The sequence below is a fragment of the Cajanus cajan genome, chromosome 11, assembly GCF_000230855.2.
Source record: "Cajanus cajan strain Asha chromosome 11, NIPB_CcT2T_4, whole genome shotgun sequence".
NCBI classification, from domain to species: Eukaryota; Viridiplantae; Streptophyta; class Magnoliopsida; order Fabales; family Fabaceae; genus Cajanus; species Cajanus cajan.
The window spans coordinates 44,538,176-44,550,546 of NC_138527.1; the positions used below are offsets into that span (position 1 = coordinate 44,538,176).

General features: G+C 31.5%; 2 protein-coding genes across 2 annotated transcripts; one reads left to right on the plus strand and one right to left on the minus strand.

Annotated features, from left to right (window-relative positions):
* The first annotated feature begins 4,405 nt into the window (after positions 1–4,405).
* LOC109810945 (ethylene-responsive transcription factor ERF022) lies at positions 4,406–5,279 on the plus strand. Its single transcript, XM_020374560.3, has one exon. The coding sequence runs from the start codon at positions 4,510–4,512 to the stop codon at positions 5,131–5,133; it is 624 nt and encodes a 207-aa protein (XP_020230149.1). The 5' UTR covers positions 4,406–4,509; the 3' UTR covers positions 5,134–5,279.
* Positions 5,280–7,877: 2,598 nt separating this feature from the next.
* LOC109810885 (cytochrome c) lies at positions 7,878–10,895 on the minus strand. The gene is made up of 3 exons (XM_020374485.3): positions 10,577–10,895; positions 8,842–8,975; positions 7,878–8,245 (listed from the first exon to the last, which is right to left on the minus strand). Exons 1-3 carry the CDS (start codon positions 10,686–10,688, stop codon positions 8,150–8,152), a joined length of 342 nt encoding a protein of 113 aa, XP_020230074.1. The 5' UTR covers positions 10,689–10,895; the 3' UTR covers positions 7,878–8,149.
* Positions 10,896–12,371: the final 1,476 nt, after the last annotated feature.

The following is a 12,371-nucleotide window of genomic DNA, read 5'->3' on the forward strand; positions in this document are numbered from 1 at the left end:
ATCAATCTCATTCTGCTACATTTTATTGATAATGATACGTATATATACAAAGAGAATGAGAAGAGAAAGAGGTTACAAAAAGGGGATGACGGATGGAAAATGAAAATCAGAAAAGATATGCAAAGATTCTAACAGAGAGATATGGTAATAACAGAAGGAATAAAAAAAGGTGCAACAAACACGTGGAAAGTGTATTCGTAGCTGCAGAGGGAAGAACGAATCAAGGAGCTTTGGGCTGGGACTCTTGGGCTGAAACATTTTTGGACTGATGATCAAGTTGAGAAGGATTTTCCTATTTTAAAAAAAAAAGTTTTATACTTTGGAAAAAAACTAGTTTGATAAGAGCGGGTTTTGAATGTCAATATCTTCTCTTCAATTTTTAAAAATATATATGAAGAACATTTATTTCATTTGATTGAGAGTGTCTATATATTGTAAATTTTTTTTAGTATCAAATTTGATTCTTGCATATAAAAGAAATAAAGGTTAAATTATATTTTTAGTCTCTTTATTTATTTTTAAGATTCAAGTTAGTCATGTTATTTTAAAAAATTCAATTTGATCATTTTATTTTAAAAAAATGTTGAATGTTGTCTTTCCGTCTAAATTAATATTGTCAATGAAATTAAGTGAAAAAATAACATTAAGTTTTTTTTTTTTAAATTAGAAGATCAAATTGAACATTTTAAATGATTCAATTTGATCATCTAATTTTTAAAAGGTGTTCAATATTATCCTTTTATCATATTTCATTAACATAATTGATGTTAATTTAGACAGAAAAAGAACAGAATATTTTTAAAAAGTTAAAAAATCAAATTGAACCATTTTAAAATAATAGAATTAAATTAAATTTTAAAAATAAATAGAGAACTAAAAATATAATTTAGAAAAGAAAAAAAAAATAACATGACATCCCTATTCCACTAGCTTGCTTTTTGTACTTTCAATTTGCTATTATTTATATTCTTCCTTATTCTGTTTCATCCTCTTTATGTAGTTCTATTTTCTAAAAAAATAGTTTTTTTTTTAAAGTTGTTTCATAGAATAATTTTTAAAAGGTTAATAAAAATACAGTCGAGCACACCGCTAACGATTTTTTTTTTAAATTATCTTATAGACATACTGAGAAATTAAACTAGTGATACAATTCTTGAAATTATTTGAAAATTTTCAATTTGGTTAATGGAATCTTAGTGAAAATGTGTCAAAGAGCCCAATTAAAAATGATTTAAAAGTTTAGGGATTTAATTGCAAATTTTTAAATTATAAATACTTATTTAAGATATTCTCAAATAGTTTAGGAATTATTTTATTTACACCATAGTTTAGGAATTTTTAATATTTAATTTCATTATTTAATGAACCAGTGATTATTTTTCCTCAACTATTTTATGTTTTTCCGTTAAGACTTTTACTATTCAATTTGAAAGCAGTAAGTTTCAATAGGCTCCTGAGTGACGGTTCGGGCCTATCGTTATTAGGGTTTAAATGATCTTGGGCCTTTCCTGTTTCACTAAATCATTGTATACAAATTTCTTTGATTAACTTTAACGTTCAACAAAAATAAAAATAAAAAAGAAGATGAAAATACTATAGTCTTCTTCGAGAGAAAAAGACTAATAGCATGTTTGTATTCTTGTTTAGTTTCGTTCAACGTCAAAATTACAAGAGAGTAAAGTTATATTCAACGTGACTTTGAAATTCAGGAATAAAGCAAAACAAACATGTTCTAAGTGTGTGTTTAGATTACTGTTACAAAAGATATCAAATATTTGCTTGCAGATTCCAAAACACAAAAAAGATAAATAACACTAAATAAAAAGTGAGTTATGTTCAACAAAACTTTTTTAAAACTTGAAAAGGATTTATGGAAATACAAACACTACTTAAAAGTGATTATTGATGTATAATAAGATGGACAAGTGTTCACTCTAAGGAAATGCTTGGTACACAACAATTTTTTTTGCATAGGAATCATAATTTATGAGAATCATAAATCTTGAAAATTATAATTCCTAAAAATCTTGAAAATCATGATTTCTAGAAATCATGAAAATATATTTAGTTGATCATAAATGATTCTATAAATGTCTTAAATGTTACTCAGAGTCAAAGATTTTTCATGTAATAAATAATCAAATAAAGATAACATGACATTTTTATGGATTAAAGAAAAATTATCTCAAAAAAGTTAATTTTCACCTATCATGGAAATAATTTTGTAGAAAAATTATGCAAAAATAATTTTCGAGAATTAATGTTTCATAAGAATATTATTTTTTAAATAACAAATCAAATGCCAAAAATTAATATTTTCCATGTCAAATATTCGTAAAAACTTTTTTTATGTACTAACATCTCTTAAAAAATAAATTTTTTCAATATCTATTAGTTTAGTTAATAACTAATTTTATTAAATAAAAAAAAACTTAAGATCAACATCTTGAGGGGGATCTTTTCTTTCCCATAATTACATGTCCTATTCTATTATCCATATTAAACTGTAAATGAAGAAGGCTAATTAAAAATAAAGGAAATGAGTGAAGAAGACTTATTAAAAAAGTGGGATTGATAACAAGTGACAAAATATTATTGTTTTGACAGTAATGAAGACATTATAGATATAATGTTGTAAAATATATGTAGCTTGACTTGCAATCTAGTTTTGGAAGCAAATTAAAATGTTTAAATAGCACGTGATTGAATGGCACGTATCACTGAATTCAAAGACTCGTGTAATAGTAATATAAATATCCATATCCATGACTCTGACCATCACCACCATGGCTAACAGCTGGATGAAGCCATGCTTTCTAAAGATAAGATAACAGACATTGCCACCGTCTCAAACCGTACCTACGCGTACACACCGTCAACACCCTCAATTGATCAGAATCAATGTTCTAAAGAACAAAATTGTTTTATCATAATTGATTAATTCAAAAATAATGTTAATATTTTGGTAATTTCCAAAACTATTATTATATATACACTTGTGTTTCTAATATCCTATCCAAAACAAATCCCATGTTTCCCTGAATACCAAAATAGTATATATCTCAAAAGTTAATATAACAATTAAAATTGAAAGTTCATATCGCGACATTTAAAATACTCGAGAATAAAAGTAAAATTGTTATTATAAAGATGAAATATATTACGTTCCTCGTGTATAATTTTTCACCCCTTCTTTTTCTCATTGTCGATTTTACCTTAATTATTCGTGTTACTAATTTTCATAATGTGTGACTTAAACCGGATTAGAAACATCCTTAAAAGCATCACGCAATTGAATGTTGCCGGGGCCTATTTAAGATGAGGTACTGTACTCTTCAACAAAGTCAATCTCTATCTTTGTCTTATTTTTTATCCTTTGCTTTAACTTTAATAATTTTGGACCCACATTTTCTAGCTCATGCTTTCTCTATATTAAAAAATTAATTCTCAACTATCTTTTTTTTTTTTACACAAAAATTCTTCACTATCAACCACATTTCTTTTTTTTTTCTTTGGACACATTGTTTTCTTATATTAATTTTATGCTTTAATGTTATTTAGAAATCGAAGCATAAAGCTTAAGTCCAAGTCTTAAAAACTCGTTTTAACAGCTATGTTGTTGTTGGGAGTGAGTGACTTTCCCCTAATACTAATTCAGCGATTGACTAACTTGGCAGTGAAAAAATTTATATATTCTAGAAGAAGAAATTATAACCATAACCACCGTGTGGGTTTGGTGGTAGGTAAATGGAGCACCACTGCACCAGCCACCGCCATATCTCACACATAAACATATATATATAGAAACATTGCATTAGGAGGTCATGGGAAATTCAAACTCAGACACAAAAAATTAGCAATTAATTAGTATTTTTTTAATTAAAAACAATTTAAAAATCTATAATCAGACTAAATTGCTTTCATACTTCACTTTTCAAGTGGAATTTGAATCTAACACCGGCATCTCAGTAACCTTTTTTACCCTACTTTTCTGTTTAGTTTCAATCCCTTTATTTTTCTTTTATGCCAAGCTCTTAGCTTCATTTACACTCACCAACACTTTGACAACAAGTTTGGACTATATACACGATGCCCTTATAATAACTTTAAAAAAAATGAGCAAAGATGAAAAGAATATATAATGTTAACATCATTTAAAAAACAATAAGAAGGAAAAATAGAACAAATCACGTGAAAAACTGAAGAAGAATATTTATTAATTAATCAAGCCACTGTTTAAATTAATCCAAGTCTTGGTGTGACATCACACATAGATTCAATAATGCAAAAGGGTAGTAGTAAACATGCCCCATTGCTCTCTCACTGACAGCATGTTCCCCACTTACGTGTAACTACGAGGAACCTCACCTGTGTTCCCTCACATAATTTCTCAACCTTATATAGTCACACTTATATATCGATATATCACCACCACCATCACTCTCTCACTCTCATCAACCAAATTGCTTTGTGTTACAACTTACAACCCCTCTTCAAACTCTTCATTCAATGGAACAAACAACCACCACCATGCAAGAACATGTTATAGCTCCAACATCATCATCGTACCGTGGTGTTCGACAACGAAAATGGGGCAAATGGGTGTCGGAAATTCGCGAGCCAGGGAAGAAAAGTAGAATATGGTTAGGGAGCTACGAGACACCAGAGATGGCAGCAGCAGCATATGACGTGGCAGCGTTGCACCTTAGAGGACGCGCCGCGAGGCTCAACTTTCCCGAATTGGTTGAGACATTGCCACGGCCAAAGAGTTCGAAATCCGAGGATGTTCAAGTGGCAGCACAAGAAGCAGCATTGAGGTTCAGAAGAACACCAATGATGTCATCATCATCATCTTCATCATCAATGTCTGATCAAGAATGTCGTAATGATATTAAGGGTGGTGTGGTTCCTGTTAGGGTTGGACTCTCACCCACACAAATTCAGGCCATCAATGAGTCACCATTGGACTCACCAAAGATGTGGATGATGCATATGGCAGATGCACTCAGGTTTGGCTTTGATGATGACTCCATGATGATGACGCATCATGGTCATAATTATGCTTTGGAGTTGAGTGGATGGGAAGAAATACAGCATGAATACACCTTATGGGACTCTCCTGAATACGTGTAATTACGTAACAGTTAATTAATAATCAATGTACCCTTCATTTTATTAGGGCCCTATAAATATAAATATGCGAGATTGATTAATGTACCCCCATGTGGTTTTGGTAAGACTAATTCAATGAAGCAAAAGGATTATTTATTTATTATTTATATATTTGTCAATTTGAGTATTTTATGACCAATTTGTTTCTCCTTTGCTTCTGTGTACTTGTATGTATTCATTTCTGAATGTTTCTTAATCATCCAGTTGCTTATTCATTATAATGGCGCTTCTTCTTCATTTACTAACAAGAAATTGGACTTTTATATACGAGAGTAGTTCTCCTTTGTAGCATATTAAATTATTAACTAAATTAATTAAATGCATAAGACTGTTAGGTGAGAATTTTGCTATGTTTTTGGGGCTTGTAGAAGTTCATGTATTTTTCCAGTTAATTTTTATTTGACAAATGTAGACCTTGCATGAGTGAATGTCTTAATTTGATAGGAAAGGGAGGATGCTTTTTCAAATTTTGTTTAGATGTAGCTTATATGTATAAAGAATTTGTTGCATATGAAATACTTTTTATTATAAGAATCTGTACTTTTATATTGTAATTATAATTTTTAATGTCAGTAAAATAATTTTTCATCAAATGTTTTTTTAATTTATACTTTTCTACTGTTGATGTGTATTTACAAATACAAATAAGATACATGAGATGTTTTCAGCTTGTTTGATAAAGTTTATCTGTAAAAAGTAATTAATTTCTTATCTTTTAAAAAACATTTTCGCAGCAAATAGATTTTTTCTAAAATAGCGTGAACTAAATATGCACTTAATGTTTAATCGATTAAATTTCTTGAGCACATGATTAAAGACATGGTTGTTAATTAGTAGTTTATACAAATCTATTTTATGAAAGAAAAAAAGATATTTTAAAAATTATAGTTAGATTTTGTTTGAATTACACGTGTAATTGTGTGTGAAAATATGATGGGCTTTAAGCTCAATGTATTACAGTGTGTCTCTTTCCTTTTGAGATGCAACCAAAAGGACTTTGTCTCAAATCGAATTCTATTTATAGGTTATTGTCACATTCCGGCAATAGAAATAAAGTTGGCATTTTAACTTGCAGTAACTTTTCCCCCCTCGGTACATCTAATTATCTAAATTCCCGAATTCATTGACGTCGTCGTCTTTACTTGTGCGTGACCAATTAAAGAAGTGTGTTTAAATAAAAAAGAGTAGAATTATTATAATAACAAGGGAATCGTATTCGTAAGCCGGTCGAATCTATTTGGGCATGACTTTCGTCTTGGGAATTTAATTTACCATTGACATTTGACTGTTACATTTCTAAGTTCTAACCAAAACCACTTTTGGAACTACCTATTTGGGCTAGGTTGCGTGTGAGGTGTGCCACCTGCTGCATGCATAACACAACACGTTTATTCACCCTGCACCCTTCAAAATTGTGGAGACGTGTCAACTCTTTCTAAAGCCTCTACATGCATAATAATCATGTATCATAAAGGAGGATACACTGTCACGGGTCCAACCACAAAGGAGGGCATTTTCTCAATCCACTCCATAGCCTTGTAAGGAGAAGCGTGGGGCGTGGAGAAGGATTTTGGAATGACAAGTGGTGATTATGAAGGATTTGCAATAATTGAATGAGGAAGGGAAGGAGCAAAAGGGGCAAGGTTGAGCCATTTTCCCTCTCATGTATAATTGTTCGAGAATGGTGATAGGTCTTGATGAAAACGAAAGACAAGTCTCAGATAGAGACCAAATTTTCACGAGCCAGTTCTTGACAAAGCTTTTCCAAAGAGCTGGGAAACAACTAAAGATCAATACAACTTGCCATCCACAAACTTTGTTTATAGGCATATCTTCACAGTTTGGAAGGTACCGAACAAAAGCAGCGATCGGGATTACTTAGATTGGGCAGAATATTATTACAATACCAATTTCAGTGCTCTAGTAAGATATCACCATTGGAAGCTTCGTATGGTCAAGATCCTCCTTTACTTTTGAACGGTACCACAACCCTTCTAAGATTGAAGAGGTGAATAAATAGATTAACAAAATAATACAAATAGTAGTCATTAAAGAGCTAATTTACTTGAGGCTCAAGACCAAATGTAACAAGAAGGGTTGAAGGGCTTATAAAATGGCGGCAACTACGAGTATATGAAAATAGTTAAACATCATCAATTCAAGATGTCTATACTCCACTTCCACCTTCAAGAGAAGGTGGATCTTACATGGACACCGTCCTCCTAGAATAAAGGAGGCATATGTTCGGAATAATACAGAGAATTACATCTCTGGGATTGGACCAATGCCGATAAGGTAGGAGACAAATTATATGTTATATCTAGCAACTAACTCTACTTACAACGGAGAGAAGGGAATAAAAGGAGAGAGAAAAGTAGGTAGTTAGACATTCGAAAGGGGAGTTTGAGGTATTGAGAACCAGAAAATTTCTTTCAACTCAGTAAAGATTCCTTTATTTCTGATCAGATTTTTTTTTACAAAATCTATCACACTTTTAATATATTCTCTCATTCATTAAAAATTACAAAATCAAGAGTGAGAGGTAGGCTAAAGTTCATGCAAATTTTGATTTTGGGATGAGGCAGTCTTGAAGAAAGTATGGCTGAAACATCTTTAGCTATCATAATATTATTACATTTTATATTTTAAACAAGATGTTGGATATATGATCTAGGCCTAGCAACCCACCATTATAAAAATTAGAATACAGCTAACACAGTACTGAGCTGTAATTCCAATTAAATCAAATGTTTATAAGAATGTTTTAATTTTCAACAGATAAATTGTTACACCAGCCAATAATCAGCTGCTTTCTGAGAAGCAATGCAAAATGAACAAAATAGCATCGCAGACCAATGTAGCCTACATTATTTGCCAAAGATACGGCACTTCCTGCACGGCAGAACTAATCGACCGAAAATTAAATCAATAGAACTCTGAAAGTACACTGCAAAATTGAATGTTTGAAAACATGATATCACTGTGCAGTGGCTTCTTTCAGATATGCAATCAGATCAGCACGTTCCTGGGGCTTCTTAAGACCAGGAAATACCATCTTTGTTCCAGGAATATACTGCACAAGAGCGCCAACACAAAACAGGCAGATTAGTGACATAATGTGGGGCGGAAAAGATTTCTTAAAGTCAACCATGCAGAATTAGCTTATAACTGAACAATTCAACATAATAGAAAACATTAAATTACAGAAATAAGTTGTGTGAAACAACCATTAAAATGTTATGATGTGTCAAAATTCTTTGCAAATTTATAAATATAGAAAATTTGGATTAATATTTACAATTAACTAAATTTAAGTAAAAATGTTATAAAAAAAAAGGACAACTTGTGAGATGCTAGATATAGACAAAGTCATATGACAAATTTGAGAGAGAAGTCCTTACTCTCGAGTAAAAACTCAAAATTAATATATAAGGATTAATAATTTAATAAATAAATTATAATATTAACTTTTTTGTATAAAAATAAAATTGATGCACAATTTTTAAAAGATATATTTTGTGGGAGGGGGCCAGGGCCAGGGTCCACCCTTGCCCATCTCTCTATCTATCCCAGTTCAGACTTCAGAGAGAACATTGGTAAAGCATACCTCACATTTGGATGATCAGTAATTAATAGACAATCATTATAGAAATACTATTTTCGTGGTACCTTTTTGGGGTTAAGCAAGTAATCATATAGTGTCTTTTCTTCCCAAGTCACAGCCATGTTCTTGTTAGCTGCAGAGTAGGAATATCCAGGAGTAGTGCCTGATTGCCTTCCAAACAAACCATTCAGATTGGGTCCTGAAATTGTCAAATAATAGTGAAATAATTATATTACTGGTACCAGAGATCGTCATCATGAGTGCCAACCAATATTTTGGGGACAAGGAAGCAATGTACAAATTAGTGAGTAGGGAGCCGAGTGAGATTTCTTTCTTGAACACAATGAAAACATATAATAACATAAAAAAAATACATAAGAACATAAACCAGCATTAAAAATTAGAATGCATTACAAAATTTTATAAAACATGCATGACCAAGAACACAAATCATGAAATTTAAAACATTTTATGATGGAGGACTGATTAAAACCTCCAAAAATCAGTAGAAACAATATTATAAGGAATCACAACCTCAATAAAACTATGAATTAAATACTGACAGAAGTATCGCTCACATGAAACTGCTAAAATTCTAAGCATTAATGTCTTTCAGCCGAAGGTATTTGGTAAATGTTAGAGCATAGCTATCGTTACCGAATTGATCAAATTGTTTAATTAGCACAATTCACGAGAAAAGAAATTGGAAATCAATTCACAATTTGGTCCCTGCAAATGATTTTATTATCCTTTTGTATAAAGTGAAACATTACAAGAATAAATCACCTAAAGGTCCTACGCTACCAACTAAAATCAAATTTGGTAGTAAAGCTACCGCATGAACCAGAGAAATTCTTGGGTGGGAACTTCTCACCCAAGGCATGTAAATCAACCGTTAACATGTGTAAAGCTGTAATAGCAATATGTGCATTTTTAACATAGCCGACAGCCAAACCCAACTCTAAACATGTCAGTCAATGGTTGATTTGTATGCTTAAGGTACAGAGTTCCCTCCAAAAATTTCTCCACAAACCAAAATACATGTTTTGTCTTGGCGTCTGAAAAAAAATGTCAATCTTATATGTTTAATTGTCTTGTTCTAATAACCATTAAATTCTTAAATTGATAATATTCTCTCATTTCAAACAAACTTTGAATTGTGCTTCTTCAAGGAAGGATAATTCTCTTTGTTCAATCATTGTCACATGAAAGGACAAAAATAACAGGAACATTTAACTTCAATTCCAAAGCATCAGATTAGGTATCTCCGTCGATTCCGTTGTATTATATAGGCAGTCCATATCCAAATCCAAATACACCGAATCTTAGGATTTAACAACTTATTAATTGCGGATCCAATGGAATTATCGAATCTTAGCGGAATTAATATCGAACTGAGAGAGCTACTAAACAACAAACACTCAAATTTCAAGCGCGCATTGCTTTGACACAGTTTCAGCCAACTTATCCACAGGTAAACCAAAATCACGACACGAAGACAATTGGCAGAATCAATCCGAGTATTAACACAAACAACTAAACAATATTTAGCCAGATCATACAGAAGAAGCAAAGAATCTGCGCACGAACAAGGCAAGGCATAATAACAATTTCAAATTACACAGCGTCTGAAAATAGAGGAATTAAATAACACATAAATCAACAACATGATTCCTAGATCTACGGCTTATTATGCTTGCATTCAACAAAAGAGGTAGAGATACAAACAATATTCATACGAGAAATGAAAAAACGATTCAGTATTAACAATAAGGAGGAATGGCGAAAAGGAGAACGAACCTTGCTTATGACCGGCACCTTTTTCGACGGTGTGGCACTGAGCGCACTTGGTCCTGAAGATTTTGTCACCGGATTTGACATCGCCGGGAGGTGCCTGATCGAACGACGCCATTCGGAGACGGTGTTAGGTTAGCGACACAGACACGAAAAGGTTTTGCGGAGAAAGAGAAGGGAGAGATGTGCGGAAAAGTGGCAATGAATGTGTGACTATTCAGAATGGAGAATATATAAGCTAGGGCGAGGCGGCAGGGTGGGAAATTGGAACGCGGTCGCCACGGGCCTCTAAGCCTGCCCTAACTTTTTTCGTTGACGTGGACCGTTTATGGCGCTACAATTTTTCTTTTTGCCTTTTTGGGTCAGTTGCGTTAGCTTGAGGCAAAAGTCAAGTTTGGCAGCCATGTGATTTGCGTGAACGTCCTTATTATTATTATGTGTGCATGCGAGCGAGGAGCTAGAGAGAAGAGAATATGTCTCTCTCTAACGTTCAAAAGACCCACGGAATCGGAATTACACAAATGTACAACGCCACGTCCAGTTTTGCTCAAGTGTTTTTGTGTAGAAAGTATTATTGAAAATTATATGTAAATTTATTTTGGACTTTTTAATTAGTGTCTTTAACATTTTCCTTTCTTTTTAGACGATCAAAGAAGCTTAAAAAATTTAAAGCTTAAAACAGTCACCTAAATTGACATTTTGATACTCATCATTTCAACAAGGTTAAAAGGTTTTAATGGTTTTTCAACAATTCCTTCTATTGGAACTGATTTTTTTATAAAAAAAATAAAATTAAAAGTAATATTTAAATTAGATTTAATTCCTCTAAAATGAAATAGATAAAATAAGCAGTATCAATTGATAAGAAAGAGAGAGAGAAAAAATCAATGATTAATATTCTATATTCATAATTTATTACACGTTTACACTAATATCAAACGTTAATTTTCTCACTATGAGATTATTTACTTTACCTTCTAAAGTAATGCTGCTAAATCCTTGGTTTTCTTAGAGCATCTACAGTGAAGGTTGCTTATAAGCAACTCCCTATACCACATCATGACTCATTAGCTCTTTTCATTATTTATGCGTTACTTAAATTTTAGCAAAATTACTTGTAGAAACTCCGGTACTTAAATAAAAGTGAAAAGAAATTGATGTGACATGATGTGACACAAGAAATTACTTATAAGCAACTCTCACTGCAAATGTTCTTGATATAATTCATATGCATGCATGGAGCTAGATCCTTATGCTTTAATGACTAGGGTAATGATTGTTCAAAGATTTAATTGGTAGCTTTAAAATTTTAAATAAGCATCGTAGTCCCAAAATTTAGATAATGTATATATATCACTTGGATGGAATTTAGTACTTAGTTGGAACATGAAATTTTCATTGAATTATGAACAACCTTCGTTATGGTGCTAACTGCTAAGGTTCATAAGGGTTTGCTATTTTTTTTAACTTCATTTGAGAGACAACCAAAAGATGTGTTCAACAATTAACGTAAGGTCGAGGTTTTTGAGAAGCACCGTTATACCTAAGTGACATTTGTATACATTTTTTTTTCTTTTTTGAAAATGCTAAATTTAATATATCTTAATAATTTTTTTAGATTCGCATATACAAATGTGTAGAGATAGTGCCCAATATTTTTAAAAAAATATATTAAAAGTAAAAAAGAAAAGAAAAGAACATTTTATCAGGTGTAAGTGGAGGTTAAATAAAAATAAAATAAAAATATACAGTTAAAGGGTAATTTAGTTCAATAAAATAACTAAAACTTCCTATCATCTTT